This window comes from Macrosteles quadrilineatus, unplaced genomic scaffold, assembly GCF_028750875.1.
Source record: "Macrosteles quadrilineatus isolate MER2022 unplaced genomic scaffold, UCM_ALF_1.0 Scaffold_9__3_contigs__length_116548681, whole genome shotgun sequence".
Classification (NCBI taxonomy): Eukaryota; Metazoa; Arthropoda; class Insecta; order Hemiptera; family Cicadellidae; genus Macrosteles; species Macrosteles quadrilineatus.
In genome coordinates, this window is record NW_026542602.1 from 115,750,226 (window position 1) to 115,770,707 (window position 20,482).

Sequence of the window (20,482 nt, forward strand, 5' to 3'; positions counted from 1 at the left end):
TATGAAAAGTCTAACGTAAGTCATTTTCTTCTTTAAATTTTAAACAATTAACACTACAATACTTTACTTGAATTCCCTAAAACAATAAAATAATATAATTTTCGTATGGATGTAAACAAAATTGTATCATGGCCATCTGTTTTGGTGTAAACAAATGTTAACTTAAAAAAGTTCAGATGATAGACAACAGAATTCAGTACAAACTATGAAATGTTAAAAGCCTATAGGACGAAGAGATTTTACGGGATATCATGCAAACCCTCAAAGGGCACATCTAGAAGATAAGAGCTTTATATTGATACCCAATATGCCTATGAAAATAAATATTTAGGGGTCGATTTGCTGCACACAAAAATCCAACAAATTATTTTAATAATATAGATACTATTATTATTAACACTAACCCTGGACTTACTCAAAATTAGATCAGCTATCCGAGGACGACTGTACAATTTTGTCCCCAAGGGCAAAATTGCACCGTCACAATTCTTATTCTTTAATTCTTTAATTATTTTTAACTCAATATGGAAAAATGCTCATGTAAGTAATAAATTTATATGTTAAAATTATATAGTCTGTAATGTATCCATTTACTAAAACCCATTAAAAATTGCAATGTTCCGGATAGCTCGACAACCTCTAGGCCACAAATTGGTGAGTTAGTGAGGTTTACTGTACGTACAAGCGTGTTTAAATTTGTTGTCAGTAAAATTCCTAACTGCTTTTATATCCTTTCATTGGCTTTGGCTCGTTCGTTAAACTTGAGCTTGTGTAAAAAACACTGTATACCCTACAAATATACTGTTTATATATTCAGGGTTCAATCGATTTTGTGATTACTTACTCGCTGATGAAGTAGAAGCCTCCAAGTGAGTGATCGACTCCAGGAATTGATCACAGTCCAAGTCTGGACCCCAGTCAGGTCCCCAGTCCACATCTGTTACATTAGATGTTTTTTTTTGACTAAAGGAACTTACAAATGCAAAACTTCCATATCACTCAACTAATTTATATTTAAAACATACACATAATGTAGGTAATCAAATAACAAATAACTTAATAAACCTAAAAGATTCACCTTAAGTTTTGTTATGAAACTCATTGGACACAAACTAAAAAGCCAAAGGCAATTCACTTATTACACAGGTTTGTTGAAACTGGATTATTTAATGTTGAGTGCGTTTTATAGGATTGTAACTCTAGTCTCTACCAATCAATGAATACCTATTGAATTTCAAAATGTAAAGACCAATACAACTCAAAATAAACAGTATCAGCAATCTGACACATACTATCTTTTAGCTTGTCAACAATATAGATATACCTATACTATAGATAGTACCATATTTCATCAAAATCGGACCACAGGTGTGGTCTGTAGCTCTGTACACATCCACACATACAGACAGACATCACTTCGAAAACCATGTTTTCAGGGGGGGGGGGGCCAAAACTGATATATCCACTCACAACTCAAATTCGAAAATTTTGACAAAAACAATACTTTCTCCATATAGGCCTACTGGATAAAGTACTAAAAATGTACTTATAGGGGGAGAAAGTAATAATTATTTGTGTAAACATTAAATAAGTTCTGCTGTTTAGGTTCAAAATGGCAGTATATAAAGTATTTAAACTGAAATAACAGAAAATGCAGCTAAAATTATCAGAAAATGTGAAAGGTTTTATTTCAAACTATTTACAGTAGACTCCCTCTTATCCGGACACCTTTTAACCGGACATCGGTTTAACCGGACTACACTCGGCGGAAATGACATCTCGATCTGTTTAACTGGACAATTTTTATCAGCACATTGGTTTAACCGGACTAGATGAGCAGGAAGTGGGCGGTACTGAAACAACTGTTCTCGTGGGAAAGATTTGAGACCAGTGAACACGTGTCTAAATACAATCCTCTCCTAAATTTCAGTCAAATACTGTACACAGTATGCATTTAAACGGTCCGTTTTGAGTTTTTGGGGGCGCCGGTTTACCTGGAAAAACCATTATCCGGACTGGCCTCGGTCCCGAGGAGTCCGGATAAGAGGGAGTCTATGTATTCAATCTAATCATACAAAAAATAAAGAGAGCCGGACAGGAAAAAAGCTTGTTATTATTGAGTGTTATAAAATGTAGTTTACACCATACACACATTTTCAATACTTTGATAAATAATGTTGAGTTACTGTAGTCTAAATTTTACCAGTTCAGATAACATAGTAAGTTATTAGGCCACAAATCTCTTTTGGGCGTTAGCACAGAGGATGGATGTAGAATGGTATGAGATGATCTGTGCAGCTTTGTTACTGACTATGAAGTCCCCGATAATGATAATGTCTTAATTTGTAAGCACTTACTGTTGTCATCATTTTGCGGTCTTGGAGAGGAAAAATTAGAAGCCCCTTCATTATCCACAAACGGAGGAATGTATCCTGCAAAAACACCAAAATAATCCGTTAAATTATTATTTTTGATAAATATTTTGAATGATAAGGTGTAATGACTATTTTCTTCTTACTACCTGACGCAGTTAGGTACCACAACACCAAAGCCATGAAGCAATGAACTACGTACTTCACAAGAAAATAAACAATTAGGCCTAACATTTTTTAATTAATTTAAAATCCAGCAGTTCTGATCATAATGTGAAATGTTATGTCTTATGTACTTACTACTATTATCATCATTTTGTTGTCTAGGAGAGGAAAAATTACAGAATTCTTCATTATCTTCTAATGATGGCATGTACTCTGGAAAAATACAAAATGATAAATCTTTTTTAAAAAATCATACTAATATTATGCCTAATTGTGAAAGTTTGTGTATTTGTTTGTTTGTTAGAAGTTCAATCGGGTATTAACTACTGGTCGGATTGGGTTGATGTTTGGTATGGTGATAGCTCACATTCCCAATTAACATATAGACATATTTTTATCTCAAAAATCCTTTTGGGCTCTGCCCCAGTGGCTCTTGAGTTTCCCATGTTACCCTTATGAGTATTCACATTTAAAAGAATTAAAGAATTTTGTCAGCTGTTTCAACTACCTACACAAGTTGGTTCTATGATATTCAATAGCATTAAAACGTTATAAGGTTACAGGGCAAACAGGGTGCAGCACTATAATTTTTGTGCAATTATGACAACAGCTAATTTAAACCAATCAGCAACAAAAAATTGTGAGAACTTTACTTTTTTCTATTGTTTAGGTGCGGTGGTAGAACATTATGGCTACGGTAGATGTGCTATACTATAGTATACCGTAAATTAAAACTGTGTCCTCTCCCATTGCAAACGCAACTGTTGTTATTAGTGTGGCGTTGGAACATTGTTCTACAAGGCTTAGTGTTAAAGGAGACTATGATATCAGATAAATATACCTAAAGTTCAGATTGTTCATCTTTATCATCTTATCATTGCGTATCCAACTTCCTTGTTATCTGACCAGTGTCAAGAGATCGCACACTATGTCTGTGTGGTATGCCTGCAAACCTTGGCGAGTACGTCGTGACAACTACAGTGAGCGCAAGCAGTCTGGGCGCGCGGTTCCGTCTCTACTAGCCATCCTGTGTACATTTCACCCACCCCCCTCCTAGCAGTGAAGACAGCTGAACAAACCCAGAGCCGTGTGGGCCAGATGTTTTTGGAAATTAGCAATAAACACTCCCCCCTACACCCTGTGCTCTATTGCGGCCACTCGCCCAGACTAAATGCGACTACTACTACTGTACATTGGTACTGGGAAGATAAGTTTTCGTCTTTTGCTCATGAATTTACTTTCTGACTGTTTTAGCATGATGCAGTTTGTAAACTCCTCATATCTGCAAACTTGTATACCACACCTAAAGTCTTAGTTGTAGACTTTAATATCTGAAATATCTTGAATATGTTTTTCAGCCAAAGAAATAATTAGACCAAAAACAATCTAGGGTTAAAATTATCCTAAGTAAAGAATTGGTTTACACACGTAAAGAGCTTTTAAAGAGAAAAGTTGTTAAGCCTCTCCTAGCATTGACTAAACAACAAGGATGGTTAACAAGGATGGTTATTTAGAGAATACAATCCATCCTTATTCCATTAAAAAACTTTAGGGCAACGTGAGATTTAAAGTTCTTACCATTGTTGTGATGTTGTTGTTTTGGAGGGGAAAAGTTGTAACCTCTGCCTTCCTCCTGGTTTAGTGACATCCCTTGAAACATCGAGACAAAGCATTCTGAATACTCACTCAGCAAGTTAAAATAATCAACAATAAGAATGATAGTTTGAAGTGTATAATATAAGACACTAAGCCTCTTTCAAGAGAATACAATAGATAATTTGCTTAAGATTAGTGAACAACACTTGTTGATTTTATTTATGAACAAAATATATCAAACCGCTTTGGTAGCTATTTTCATGGAATAAATGATATTTGATTTTTGAAATTATATTTGATTTGATGAATATTAAAATATAAAATATGTCATGGCATGTGTGATATGAATGATCTACTTTTGAATGTATGTTTCACCTATACAGTATATTGTATTCAAATTTACAAACAGTGTCAAGTGACTGATGTCCCGTTGCTTTAATCAGTGGTACTCCTAAATTTTGACTCACCATCATTGTAGCTCCCACGATCATCATTACGAGGATGGGAAGTAGGAACTCTAGGAGTTATTGACTCAGACTTCCTGACTACTTTGTTTTCTTCAGCTAATTTTATTTCATTCTTGTCTGAAAAAAAATTTTTGAATTATATTTCAATAGTGGGTCAGCTTATTATTTACCACACTACTTTTTAATCTCACGATTTAGATTTATTTCTACTGACCGCAATTCTTAAACTTGCCCAAAAGTCTAAAAAAAACATGTTATTATTTTTAATAAATTGGTAAAAAAGCGTTATTAATTATACTTTTAATTATTTTTTAAACTGTTTACATTCATATTTATTTATTTTGTTCATTTTACTTTTCATTAATTTCTCTCTGCTTGAAAACGTTTTTATTGAATACAAATTTGCACTGGTTTATTTTTCATAGTTCTCTCAACAAAACCTCAAAGAAAAAAAAAATATATATATATATATATTTTAATTTATTTTTTTAATAGGGCGGTTTTTTAAGAAAGGGCGGGTTTCACATATAACTCCGTAGTTTACTTGTATGCCTTAACGAGGCTCATCATTATTTACTGGCATCATTTGTGAACAGAATTACACAAATTTCAGCTCTGTGCCTGTCATGTATGCTTCGCTGAGTGTTTTTACAACTTTTTAAGCAATAAAATCTCCCGCTGAATCTGAGGTAAGGTCAGTGATACTTTTTAATTACAAGAAACAAATCCGATGCCTAAATTCATCGCCAAATGACTAAAGGTGATTTCCCTAATGTAATGAGGGAGGGTAATGTGCAGAAATGGGTTATGGAGTGTAAAAATGGCTGTGAAATCTTTTTTTCTTAGTGGTATCTTTGAGAAGTCTGGGTACCCACCAAAAACACAATTCCTTCTTAAATGAGTCATTTTTAAACTCCCTAGCCTATTTCTGCATTTTCCACTCTATCCCAGAGCATCAGGGTCATAATCTCCAGTCATCTGGCGATGAATGTCGACATCAGATATGTTTCTTGTAATCAAAAAGTATATCACTGAACACTGACCTTACTTCAAATGTGGCGGGAGATTTGATTGTTTGAAAAACTTTAAAAACAGACATCTACGCGTATATGACAGCTACATAGCTGAAATTTGTGTCATTCTACAGTAGAACCTCTTTAATCCGAACTAATTGGGACCAGGGGTAGTTCGGACTATTGAATAGTTCGGATTACAGAACATATTGTTGTTTTTACATAACAATAGCTAAAACTGATCAACATTATTTTGGGAAAAGTGAAAAAATGTTTTATAAAGTAAAATACAGTGTTTATTTAATACAGTAGTAAACATGGTGAATAAACAGTACTGTAAATTAAATACAGTATACAATAAAGAACTGCTGTACTGTGTATAGAGTACAGCAATGAGGGGTTCGGATTAGTGGACGTTCGGATTACAGGGGTTCGGATTAAAGAGGTTCTACTGTATTCATAAATGATGCCAGTAAATGGTATGAACCTCGTTTCGGTGTACAAGCAAACTACGGATTTTTAAGCGAAACCAGCCCTGACTTAATATACCGCCTTCGTATTTATTTATTTATAGCTCAATAAAATATTAAATTCTATAAATAACAAAATATTTACTAAATATAAACTAGTTACACATATATAACTATACTTACATTGATGCAGTAGTTTGGCCCATGTCTTAGAGACACCACCAGACTGAGACTGTTTGACGAGTCTGAGCAGTGAGACGCTTGGCTTCTTGTGTATGAATCCTGAAACAGTCAAATCTAAATAAATTGTCTGTTTTATATAAATTTCAGGGCCCTATTTAGAATCTATGTGGCCCCCAGCGGCTCTAGAGATCTCCCTCTATTTTCATCCTTTGGTGGCTGGAGCTCAAGGAATTTAGAAATACAAACGATATTGCTTCAACTTGATGAACTCAATTCTTTTTTTTTTCTATGATCCAATCAGCAAACAGAACTAGGACGTAAGAGGTTAGGAGACCAGCCAATTAAGAATTTTTTTTAAATTTTTTTATAATATTAATAGTCTTTGGGCCAGACTATTTTATTATGGGTCTGGTCAAATATGGTTGTATTGGGGCAAATTCAATTTGAGTATAAATCAAGTTGCTTTGAAAAATATTGATTTAAAAAAATGGTTATATACTTTAATGTCTTTGAACAACTTCTGCAAACGCAAATAAATCTTCAACATTGTTCTTGGTTGTAATGAAATTAATAATATCCCCCGGGGTTCATGGTAAAATCGTAAACATTATCACAGTCTCCCACGCTCGTGGCAAAATCACAGATATTGTTTGCCAAGTCATAATTTTTGTCTTCGTGACAAAATTGTTAACGTCTCCTGCATCGCGGCGAAATAGTGAAAATCTTCAGCCGTTGCAAGGACAAAATTATCATCTCCTGTAATCACCAAGAAACCAAGAACAGCATCATCGTCTTCCAGTATGGTTTGAGTACTTTCACTAGCTGATTGATAAAAATTGTCTCTTAAAAGCTCTTTTACTCTCTATTTTAATAGCATTTTTGCTAACCTTAACATAAAGGCTAATATTATAAAGCATTCTGTAAATAACATTTTCAGTGACTTGCCATTGCTAAATTTCTGAACAAGCTGGATTATGGAAGGTCTACAGTCAGAGTATGATGAATCAAATCAAACATATTTCTCAATCAGGCAGGAACTGCTTTTAACAAATAATTACAGTTATCGTGTATACTTAAGTGGTAGATTTGCTATAGGCCTAGCCTAATGATTGTTTCTGTCATGAAAAGTGAACATGGAACAAAGTGTAATTTCTGCCTGAAGGGGTAGTTAACAAACCATAGTTTTTGTGAAGAATCAAAGAACTTCTACTTGGGGAACAATTAAAAAGTTTTATTTATTAAAAAATTTAAATAAAACTATGATAAATGTTTATATTAATTACCTGTACTTGCTGTGCTGGATCTAGGAACATTCGTTGATCTGGAAACAGTGTTATCACTCGGAAGATGGGAATCTGTAAAACATAAATAGTTGATAAAAAAACTACCTCAATACAACACTAAGTACCTAAATTTCACAATTTGACTAAACAAGATTAGTGTTACTACCATGAAATATACATGCCATTGATAAGTCAAAGTTGCTGCTAGGATTAAAATAGTAAAGCAAGTGTAAAAAGAACCAAGTTTGATTGTAGAGAGAGTGTACAATGTAAAATTCATCAACCCTTTAGCTGTGTATAACTGAAAATGCCACTTATTCCTAACTTAACCTTTTATCAACTATCAAAGTACAAGAAACTAAAACTCAAATAGTATTACACTCTAAGAGGTCAATTTAACTATATTCCCTTTAATTAAAAACTGGCTACTGCTAATCCAAATACAATTGAACTCTATATACGGTCCACGAGAGTCTGCAGTTGAGAGAGGAGCCTATCTACCATGTGATTATGAAGGAGCCAATGAGGAACGAGCATTGTTGCCAAATCTAATAATTATTGGTTAATAAATGTTTACATTAAGTGCCATACCATCAAGCTTTGCTATTGTTATTTCTGTAATCTTATATAGGCTACTTTAGTTTGACAAACTTCTTTTTCCCCAGCAGAAATTTATACCAGCTGAATTGGAAATATTGTTTAGTATATTTTAGTTAGGCCTAGTGCCGCAACAGCCTATGAGGGCGAGTGGTAGTCAACGGACGATGTTGCAACATCACGCCTAGCCTGGTCTTGGTATTGGCTGCCGCCAACTGCAGACTTTCGTGGCCTGTACTTTAATCATCCGGATTGTCAACCATCCAGATAACCGTACCTCAACAACAACAATAATAAATTCAGCCAGAGAAATTAAGTAATTTGCATAAGTAGCTTAAATTTTAAAACCATTAAGCTTTTTCTCAGAATTAGTTATTACATTTAAATTCAACTAGAGGAAGTCCGATTCAATGATAACCTCTAAGCCTTTTAAGCAACTACTAGCACAAATAAAAATAATCTATCTCCAATAGGAATGAATAGGCCTACTAAAGAAATACCAAAACTACTCACCCAAAGAGGTCTCAGGAAAGCCAGAGGACAGGGTGGTATAGGAAGTGGTTGGTGCCAACCTAGCTGCAGAACATGGTACAAATTGTTAAAATCAAGAGTTAATACAAGTAACCAAACTTTCAGAGGTTGGATATAAAAATTTAAGTACACAAACAAGTAGCGTTTTTTCGGTGGGGCATACGGAAGATTTCTCAGGTGCCGTTTGACGTCACTAACTGCTGATGTCACTAACTGCTGCGTCTGGAGAAATAGACAATTTTATAATTTTTCTATTATTAAATTAAACTGTCATAACCTAACCAAACGTGCTGATAATGAAAAAATCGAATGAAGGTTTACTAATCTAAAAAATAGTTTTGTTCATAAAATAAAATTACAAATGCCTAAAATTCAATTTTATATTTTTTTGATTATAAAATTAAACTGTCATAACCTAACCAAACCAACCAAACTTGCTGATATGAAAAAAATTGTTGACAAAAAGTTAGTACTACGAGCGGGATTCGAACCTGGTACATTCGGATTACCAGCCCGCCACGCTATCCACTTCACCACCGAGGCTGATGGCTCCATGCCGTATCGCTGCGGTATTGAATTGGTGTTCCCTCAAAGTAACATCAGCAGTTAGTGACGTCAAACGGCACCTGAGAAATCTTCCGTGTGCCGTTTTGGCGTTTTTTAGCATTGTGTAAAAAAAACAATGTCAAATTTAAAATTTACAGCAGAGCGTCAATTATAACCTAGCAATCTGAAACATCAGTTAACCCAAAGGCCGATTATCATTGTTTGCTATACTGCAAGATATGTTTCTAAAACTGCAGGAGAGAACCAAATTCAGTAAAAATTATTTTTAATATTATCAATCTAAGTTACAATACTACATGTCAATTTTACTAGCAATCACTCTCTGCTGTAAAACAATGTTTTAAGTTTTGATGTAAAAATATAAATTGTATAAATGTAGTAAAATTCTTACTTGAATTGGTTTTCCCAGAAGATTGAGTCTTGAATGAGGAATTGTTTAAACTACGATTGGGAGGAGGCAAAAACTCATCTCCACCTAGAATATTTCAAATAAATTATACAAAAATGGCTGCTTGACAATAAGAGTTACATTGACTTGTAAACATTTGAGCTTATGTGAAGAAGTAGAATGTTAGCTCTACTGGTGAATAGCATAAATACCCCCGCCGCAGCAAACCTGCAGACTAAGCGAATTTCCATTAACCTGATTGGATTTACACTAAAATGCCTACATAAAAATAGCACATTTATTTCCTATTTAAATAGAATTAGTTTAACGAGTACTTAGGTTTGCTGCAACAGGGAGGGTAAAAAAGATTTTTTTATAAGATGATTATAGTTTAGTAAGAAATAAAAGTATTTTCCAAAATCTATCAAAATATGTTCATAAACAAGCAAACTACAACAGTTGACTTATTCTCCATAAGAATAACATGGGAATTTTAAAATTACAATTTTTTTGAATTTTCTCCGTAACAATTAGGCGCATGATAACGCTTCAATATAGTAAATTATTTGTTTTTTTAAGCTCTACAAAAAGGTTTAAAAATAAATTGTGAAATTTTGTGTTTTTAGGGTCAAAAATGGGAAAAACCTATTTTTACCCCATAAAACTCCCCATAATCCCCCGTTCCCATAGTCCGATCATGATGGTTCGCGAACTCATTCAAGTTTATCCTGCCTTACACCTTCAAACCAAATTTTATCAAAATCGGACAAAAATTACTCAAGTTATCGTGCGGATGGACACATATATATATATATATCTAATATATAAAATTCTCGTGTCACAGTGTTTGTCTGCAAACTCCTCCGGAACGACTTCACGGATCGTTATGAAATTTGGTGTATAAATTCTGTAGGTATGCGAATCGGACGTAAACTATTTCCCGTTTCGAAATTCTTAAAAGGGCTCCGCCCCAGTGGCTCTGGAGTTTCCCATGTTAACCTTATGAGAAATGGAATTAATGAATCTTAACAGCTGTTTCAATTAAACGAGTTGGTTCTGTTCTATGATGTTCAATAGCATTAAAGTTACAAGGATTACCAAAAGGGTGCAGCACTATTATTTCTTTACATTTATGACAACAGCTAATTTGCAACCAAAAGGTGAGTGAGCGTAGCGAACGAACTTCAACCTGGAGGCGAGTTAGCGTAGCGAACGAGCTAACCTGAAGGCAAGTGAGCGCAGCGAACGAGCTCCAACCTAAAGGTGAGTGAGTGTAGCGAACGAGCTCCAACCCAAAGGTGAGTGAGCGTAGCGAACGAACTTCAACCTGGAGGCGAGTTAGCGTAGCGAACGAGCTATCCTGAAGGCACGTGAGCGCAGCGAACGAGCTCCAAATTAAAGGTGAGTGAGCGTAGCGAACGAGCTCCAATCCAAAGGTGAGTGAGCGTAGCGAACGAACTTCAACCTGGAGGCGAGTTAGCGTAGCGAACGAGCTAACCTGAAGGCAAGTGAGCGCAGTGAACGAGCTCCAACCTAAAGGTGAGTGAGCGTAGCGAACGAGCTCCAACCCAAAGGTGAGTGAGCGTAGCGAACGAACTTCAACCAGGACGTGATTGAGCGATGCGAACGAGATCATCTTGAAAATTAAACGTAACGGTACTTTCTTTCCATCGGTCTGTCTTAGGGGAAACCTATAACTTAGGCGATACGAAGTTCGCCGGGTCAGCTAGTATATATATATATATATATAGATATATAAAAATTTGAACGAATGGTGTTTTTGGCCTCTGGGGACATCAAAATGAAAAAGTAAATCGGTCCCGGGCTTAGGTCTTAACATGAGACCTACGGTAATAGCTACTTCCCTATAGGGAAATTCGCTAAAACAAATAAATTAACGCAGATACGTCTCAAAATGGTCTATGGATTCATACTATCCAAGTCAGCTAATGAGTAATCTACAAGGCATGTTTTATTAACTAAGTACTGTTTTTAAATTTCTCCATTCCAGCACTGTGATTGGCATTTTGGACATTTGTGCTGTGTATGTGCAACAATTCGGCAACAATCGGCCGCGTTTACATCCGTTTTCGAGCATTCAAAATGGTGCCGCCAATGCCGACTGTGAAGTGCACGCTGTAATAAGGTTTTTAAGTGCTAAAGGTGTGAAAGCCATTGCAATTCATTGACAGATTAGTGAAGTGTATAACGAGAACATTTTGAGTGACGGAACGGAACGTAAGTGGGTAGGGTAAGGGCATTTAAAGACAGCCCCACCAACGTTCATGATGAGCAACGCACTGGGTACTGGGGACAGTAATGCCAGATGGCCGCCCAGTGCGTTGCTCATCATGATTGTTGGTATGAAACAGTTTCTCAAGATTTAATAATATGGTATTTTTTAATCTGAGTCTTGTTTAGTGTAGGTATATTGTAAGTAATTTCTTCAAGAAGAGTGTTATTAATTTTGTAATATTTTTACTTATTTATCACATATTATTTTTTCAGAGCTTAACTTACTTGACGAATCTTCAATGATGACCTCATCACGGTTAGAGTAAATTTCTGCGTCTTCTTCTTCATTATCGCCTGTGGAAGAACAGTACTATAATAAGTAGGGTAACAGCTAACAGCAAAAACTAATATTTCTTAAATTTTAAATGAAAACCCCAATCGCAATATTTAATTGATATTAATTATTTATTACTAAAGCAAAGTGTGTATTAATTTTAAAAAACATGAAGGAACATTGTCCTTATTTTATGAGTTAAATATTAACAGGCAACATAAAATTCTAAACTTACTCATTAATATGGGATCTCTTTTTTCAGGTTCAGGTGCAAAATTGATTCTGCTTTCATCTGAAACTAACACCATTTACTGGCTATTGGAGAATGTTTTCCAATTTGGAGTACATTTACCGGTCATCTGCCTACTAATGGTTCTCAGAGGCTACTGCAGTGGTGCGTGGTGATGTTTTACCTACGAGTAGTGTATGTCCAGGATTGTTGAGGCTGGTACACGGCACCAGTTCACGGTCCATTGGCAACTGTATAGTCAGCAAGACATTGGAGCATGGAAGAGATTATATTTCGTTTTGGAAAAATATAGCTTGCTTGGAAAGTTGAATACTTATGGCTGGGGAATGGGTCAGTTAGGTTAGGAAAATAATAAATAATAAACATATTCCATCCATATTTACCTCCACCTGTCTAAGCGGGACGTAAATTATTTTTGTCAATGTGATGTGGTATGCCAGGAAAAAAGGTTGGAAAAATAAATAAAAACGCTATAGTAATCCTTTAAAAAAGTGCATCTTAGTAAAATTTTAAATGCTCTAATGAAACATACTATGGAAACACAAAATCTCTTCTTTAGATATCAAACAAATAACATTACAATATTTTACTTAAATTCCCTAAAACAACTAAAACACAACACAAATTTTAACGAAAGTCATTTTCTTCTTTACATTTTATACAAATAATATTAAAACATTTTACTTGAATTCACTGAAACATCACCAACTACACCCCCATACCAATAGCCCCATTTTCCTATGGATATAAACAAAATTGTATCATGGCCATATGTTTTCATGTAAACAATATGTAAACTTGAAAAAAGTTCAGATGATTGACTCTGAAATTTTAAAAGCCTATAGGACGAAGGGCTTTCACGGTATATCACCCGAACCCGCAAAAGGCACATCTAGAGGATATAAGCTTTAAATTGATACCCAATATACCTATAAAAATAAATGTTTAGGGATCGATTTGCTGCACACAAAAATCCAACAAATTTTTTTGATAATATAGATATGTTAGAAACGGGTACGCGTCTAATTGGCACCGCGTCAGATTGGCACCGCGACAGATTGGCACCGCTCCTAGAGGTGCCAATCAGTCGTAACAGTACACGACAGATTGGAACCTGGAGAAAGGGGTGGTGCCAATCTGTCGTGGTGCCAAGCTGACGGCTGCCGCAGAGGTGCCAATCAGTCGTAACAGTACACGACAGATTGGAACCTCGAGAAATGAGTGGTGCCAATCTGTCGTGGTGACAAGCTGACGGCGGCCGCAGAGGTGCCAATCAGTCGTAACAGTATACGACAGATTGGCACCGCTGCCCTCAATATGCCCACCTTTTCGTTTTACTTACTAGTCTGATGTTTGAAAACAGAAACGTGTCAATACTTGATGCATGTCAATTAATGCATACACATTGATAATAACATTAACTTTAACAGCACAAACCGCTTCGTAAATGGTCCATCTAATCAAAGTTACAGTTCCTCAAGGCTTTTAATATTATGCCATTAAACTCAAGTTCATAATTTGGAAAACGTCTGATACCTACTAAAGTATTTGGCACAATTGAATGAAACCTTGCAGTCATTTTTCGGAAGGGGGGTGTGCGTTAACCTGGTTAAATAATTTATTTTTGTAAAAAAATACAACCGACTTCAAACGCTCTAAAAAGAATGAAATAATTTCAATAAAGTAAACTTTTGTATTAGGCAAGCTCACGTATTTTAAGTCGGCGCGACTCTATGATGATGTTTGATACAAAATTGAAAGAGGGTGTCCATATTGCAGGTGACTCTATAACTAAAGGTGTTAATCTGCATGTCTTTTTCATAGTTATGCGTTAAGTGTTATTTTATTACCGTAATCAGAGATCGGCATTATAGTGGTATTAACGAGTATCTTTAAAAAGATTATAACGCATTTAAATGTTTCTAACTTGGAAAAGTAACGTTTTAATACTAAACTAGCTTCTTTTCCCTATAATAATATCAAACTAAATTATTTTCCTATTCATATAGAACATTTGTGAGTGTTATTTTTATAATGCATTTATTCTGAAGTAAACATAAAATACAAGAAAATATTTCCTTTAATATATAAACAAAACAGTTCAGTATGTTTTTTATATATTTATGTTATCCAGCTACAATTTATTGATTTTCAAAATACACACACAACATTTAATTTCAATCATATTTGCGGTTTGAGCAGCGCCGACTTGAAATACGTGAGCTTGCCTAATACAAAAGTTTACTTTATTGAAATTATTTCATTCTTTTTAGAGCGTTTGAAGTCGGTTGTATTTTTTTTTTACAAAAATAAATTATTTCATGATTTTTAGTGACTGTATAATTTTTTTTATATTAATTACTTCAGGATTTTTGATAAGCAAAACTGTTTGACACAATCAAAAGTTCCACAGAACAATCATTATTTTAAGAGTCACCTGTTCAGGTTACATAATCAATGTTCTTATTCTTAAAATCAATGTAATATTCTTATTCTTATTCTTAATGGGTACGAAAATAAACATTTTTAGATATTCCTTAAGAAAGAAAGAGTTGTCCATTACATTAGGCCTAATGAAAAACTAATTGTCTTTTCTAGATACATTGAAATGTCAGACATCATCGTTTCCTGCAATCGGTGTACTTCTACATTATAAAAAGAAATACAGTAACGTCTCAAGCCTTTTGGAACAAAATGAAAGTTATTCCTCAGCTACCAACACTAAAAAATCTCTCAAAAGTGGAAAATTGGTCGTTAACACGTATAGTACCTTTGGAAAATATTATATGAAAGATTGGTTCAGCTAAAAGTGGTGTAAGTCATGTAGGGGGTTTTGTTTGCTCAAGATATAGCCTAGTCGAAATTGCAAATCATCTTCCTCTAGGACTTTCCGAAGCAGGCATAATAGTATTGATATGTTATAGTAACTGGGTAGAGAATATTAATAAACATTCCACATCTGCATATTGAATATGTATATGAAAGATTGGTTCAGCTAAAAGTGGTGCAAGCCATGTAGGTGGTTTTGTTTGATCAAGATATAGCCTAGTCAAAACTGCAAATCATCTTCCTCTAGGACTTTCCGAAGCAGGCATAATAGTATTGATATGATATAGTAACTGGGTAGAGAATATCAATACACATTCCACATCTGCAAATGCATGTTTGATAATTAAAATATTTAACACTTTTAAGACAATTGACGATTATGCACTGACACACTTCTTAGGTCGTGTATGGAATAAATGCATTTAATTTATATTTAGACCTGTTTTACGATTGCTTTGGTTTTCACAATACACCTTGATTTGTCAATATCATACAGCTATTCATTGAAACATATATGTTTTTGTAAGTCAGTAGATTCAATACTAAAAACAGAATTACTGTATACACAAATCAGGTCAAACTTTAAAATACATTTTTTATAGTAACCAAAACAAAATGCATTTTTCTCAATGTAATTCATTTAGGCTCCATGGCAAGAAATAGTTTATTAATCAATATGAAGCAACTGTTTCATGAAGAATTTTCTGAAGCTTCATTTAAATGGTTTCAACTAACAGCTGTAGGAATGTTATTATTATTTATTGCCTTCTCTGCACAAATGTAAACAATCTGCACAAATGTAAACAAAATAAATGTTGAATATTTAAGGTTTTCTGAATTTTTCACCGAAACAAATATTATACTTAAACATAATATATAAGGTACCAAATAGAAACTCTCCTTGTTATTTTGGTGGTGGAACCACACTGTTCGGTAAAAGAATCACAGAGAAATTGGTGAACATACATAGAAAAAAAAACATCGCAACAAACAAATTGAGAACCTCCTCCTTTTGTTGGTAGTGGGGAAGTCGGTTAAAAAGTTTTTTTTCATTCCGAAGTTACAGCTTGTCAAAGATATGACAATTTATCATTCAGTTAACTAATATTATTTCAATGAAATGATATTTTTATGCATTATAGAGTGATAAATTATGATATATTTTAGATGCTGTAATTTATTACTTAATTTACCTTTTTGTAAACAAGATGCGGTTGCACGCAAGTAGGCTTGCCCTATAAAATAATTACCGGTACTTCCTTCTTGGACCAAAACTCTAAAACTAGGTAATGTATAACACGAGGTATGGTTACACTGAATATGCAAATCTTCTGAAATGGGGTTATTTAGGCGTGAAATTTACGTGGATTAAAATATATAAAGCTATGGAAATTGAAAGTGGAAGCTATGATAGATTTTCTGCCTCATATCAGGACTTTGAGAGAAAATACTTTTAAACACTTTCTTAGTATGCATCTTATAGGCTACATGCCATGATGTCGTGTTAGTTAAGCAGTTTGTAACTCGAGACCGGCTGGATCTTTTTAATGATTTATGATTTGTTGGATTCGTCTTTAACCCGATTAACACATGTATCTTCAGTTCAGTATTTAAATTTAGGGCTAAGCCCCACATATGTATGTTATGCGTATGAAGAAAAATATGATGGATTTTGACCATATGCATACATTAATTTAAATATTTTCGAAACAGCTGATTAAACATTTGACAGGTAATGTAATTGAAAGTCATTTTCAGCTGTTTTGTGTTGTCTGTGATTGTTTTTAAAAGGCTTATAAAGGTGGGCGGTTGATTTGGTGTTTTTTTTTTACTTTTATGGGGTACAAAGTTCGCCGAGTCATCTAGTTTGTAATGTACAGTTCGCTCAATGTTTCTGTAAACATAACAATAAAATACGTTTTATATCAATTGTTTTTCGTGTTAACAGTAACAATTCGCATGTGTTTTCATAGTAGGCCTACGCTTTATTTAAGGAATCTTGATTAACAGTAATAACAAAAACTAGTCGAAATCAAAATACTACTGAGCAAGGCTTGGTCCTAACAGTAGGCCTACTAGGATTGAGAAACAGATGGTGTGGTGTAGTTAACTGAACCGTCATTAATAAAAAACGACCCCTAAATGCCTCAAGGGTCACAGCACTGACGCTAGTTTTTATTTATGGCCTTGTCCTATTTCAAAAAAATATCATCTTATAAAAGGTGCTTGAAAAAATATTCGAAACCCTCCCAGCGTGGAGTTTTCCGGCTTCCTCAAATTCTCTGTACGTCCGCTCGTTTGTCAATGTCAACGTTGATGTTGAAGACCAAATTGACAGTTGGAAATGCCACATAACTTGCAGACTCAAACATAGAAATCCCCGTAATTTGAATAGCGTGAGGATGTCAGCAGTCCCTGGTGGTCGCCCGTAACAAAGACACTGTTGTTTGTCAACAAGGGATTAGGATTGCCCGTCTACCTGTTATGGGGGGAGGACGCCCCGACTTTAAAGCCAGGTTATTGAACCACGAGGGAAATAATAGCTAAGGTAAACCAGGCCAGATTTAGTTTAAATGTGCCGCACACATTATGTCAGTAGTGAATTGATATACGAGACTCGTATTAAGTGTACTGTACACTGTACTGCCAATAAAGGGGTTTCAATGGTTTTAATTAACTTTAATATGGAAATCATTTTTTTTTTGTAAGTAACACACTGAGTTAATATGAGTAAATATGGTATGGTACATGTTATAATGACTTTTCTAACATTAAATTTGAACATGAGGTTAGGTTTCTCCAATACAGCATATGCAGACTCACGATAATCTGAGCCCCAATTGATCAAGCCTTCGTAGATAACCGAGCTCATATAAAAATTATAAAAAAAGTATAATAACAATTAAGCTATTAAAACCACGAAAATTAACGTGAAAAGTGGAGTTTCTTTCTTTTAGTGCAGTAGTAAGTAGCAACCAGGTAGCAGCATTATTCTTACTAACAGTTGTTCGCTCAAGCTGTTGATTACCACAAATAGTACGTTCGTCTTACGCAAAAATCTTTAGTAGTAATTGTTACACATTTTACTGTGGGCCCTGACTGTGATATTTTGTATATTCCACGAAGCACGAAATGAAAGAACCCTTATTCACTAATGCCACATCTGATTCAAAGTACAATGCTTAATCAGTTAAAAAAATCATTCTATACATGCTATCTGGTAGCAAAAGCGTCATGAAAAAATCACTCTAAAAGGGCCATTACACATTCGGCGAGTTTCTTGCAGATGTTTGGCGGTTTTTCCACTCAAGAAGTAGTTGTGATTTCTTCCATACGAAAAGGGATTTGTTTGAATTTTTACTAGCAGGAAAATATTTCTATAGTTAATCAGGAATAAAATAGTTTTGCCACCTGTTTCAACTACACAAGTTGGTTCTATGATATTAAATAACATTAAAAAGATATAAGGTTTACCAACAGGGTGCAGTACAAATTGTTTAAATTGATGATATCAGCTAATTTTAACCAAGCAGCAACAAAAAACTGTGATACAAAATGTGAACTGTCAAAGTAGGATTTTTTCCTGAGGTATGTTTAGGTTTTTAATTTAAGAAATCAATTTTTATATTGTGGGAATAAGGCGTTTTATTTTTTAAGTGCATCGTTCTTTAACTTATTGACTTCATTTTTTCCTATTTGTAAAAAAAAAAAACTATTGTGTTTGTATGGTTTATTCCCCCAAAAATAATGTTTGGGAAACGGAGTATCCAGTTAATACTTTTCGGAGTTTAAGTTTATCTACATACGACAAATCTATGGAACATAATTATTCTCATTAGCGTTCTCTTCCCGTTGCGAAGAACGGGTATGACTGCTAGTTAACCATAAAAGAATGTTAAATACGTTTTTTTAATCGGGACTAGTTAAATAAAATCAGTACAATTGTGTGTTCAATTAACAAATATGATTATAGTACAGACAGTTGCTAATTGCTGCATTTACTTCCTTTTGCCGCACTCCAGTATTCTAGTATTCCAACCAAACAACACAAATTGTTTAAAAAGCAACATAACAGAGTTTAGTTTTATTAGGACGTAATACGCGTACTCTTGAAAATAAGTTGACAGCGCTTAAATATACTACGTTTACCATCAACTAACTGATATAGTCTTTCTAATTTCGTCCAACGCTTGGATTTAAGCTAACCTATTGTATAGTGTTTAAATCACTAAGTATTTCTATGCTTTACAGTAACTGTAGGATAAATATAATGTGTCACACTAGCCACACAATAGTATATTACGTTACTAGTCCTGAAAATAAGTTTTTACCGGACGAGTGTGGTCGTTCCTGTGCGAGACGAAGTCGAGTACGGGATTACCATACGAGTTCAGTAAACACATTTTGGACGAGTGACATACGATAGTTTACGCCATACTACTAAATCTGTAAAAAATCTTTATATTACCACCAACTAAAGGACTAAAAATCACTAGTCATAACCTGTAAGAGAGGTTATGTTTTTGTTTATAACTACAGTACTCATTGCCAGTGCCACCCAAATACAGTATAATCAGCTGATTGGTGTCCGGTAAAACTCATTACAGTACAGTTAGTAGTACGCAATGAAACTCCATTTGATTAAGCTGGCGGCAAACAGCTGTTTTGTGGACTAAATTCTTGCGTGGGAAGTTCGTCAAAATAGTGTAGTGTGGCGTAATAGTATATTACGTTACTAGTCCTGAAAGTAAGTGTTTACCGGACGAGTGTGGTCGTTCCCGTGCGAGACGAAGTCGAGTACGGGATTACCATACGAGTCCGGTAAACACATTTTGGACGAGTTACGTACGATATTTTACGCCATACTACTTAATCCGTACAAATCGTTATATATTTCCACCAACTAAAGGACTAAAAATCACTAGTCATACATAACCTCTAAGAGAGGTTATGTTTTAGCTTATAACCAATTATTGCTACATACGCAAATACAGTATTATAATCAGCTGATTGGTGTCCGGTAAAACTCATTGCAGAACAGTATCACGCAATGAAACCCCATTTGAATAAGCTGGCGGCAAACAGCTGTTTTCTGGACTGAATCCTTGCGTGGGAAGTTCGTCTAAATAATGTAGTGTGGCGTAAAAACTATTTCAGTCAGCTATGTTTAAGACTGTCTAAATGACATTTATCCAAAGGTAG

The 20,482-nt window shown here is 34.6% G+C and overlaps 1 protein-coding gene and 1 long non-coding RNA gene across 2 annotated transcripts in view; both read right to left on the minus strand.

Moving 5' to 3' along the window:
* The window catches only part of LOC129003759 (uncharacterized), a 34,586-nt gene extending 26,533 nt beyond the window's left edge, over positions 1 to 8,053 (minus strand). Inside the window, exons 1-8 of the mRNA XM_054432054.1 lie at positions 8,011 to 8,053; positions 7,550 to 7,621; positions 6,267 to 6,365; positions 4,601 to 4,717; positions 4,116 to 4,187; positions 2,673 to 2,750; positions 2,358 to 2,432; positions 845 to 937 (exon numbers count right to left, since the gene is read on the minus strand). Of these exons, the coding sequence (XP_054288029.1) occupies positions 845 to 937; positions 2,358 to 2,432; positions 2,673 to 2,750; positions 4,116 to 4,187; positions 4,601 to 4,717; positions 6,267 to 6,365; positions 7,550 to 7,621; positions 8,011 to 8,053 (649 nt within the window). The remainder of the gene's footprint in view (positions 1 to 844; positions 938 to 2,357; positions 2,433 to 2,672; positions 2,751 to 4,115; positions 4,188 to 4,600; positions 4,718 to 6,266; positions 6,366 to 7,549; positions 7,622 to 8,010) is intronic.
* Positions 8,054 to 8,659: 606 nt separating this feature from the next.
* On the minus strand, positions 8,660 to 12,499 carry LOC129003263 (uncharacterized). The gene is made up of 4 exons (XR_008491634.1): positions 12,437 to 12,499; positions 12,153 to 12,221; positions 9,636 to 9,719; positions 8,660 to 8,722 (listed from the first exon to the last, which is right to left on the minus strand). It is a non-coding gene; the product is annotated as an uncharacterized LOC129003263 (long non-coding RNA).
* Between the last annotated feature and the right edge of the window lie 7,983 nt (positions 12,500 to 20,482).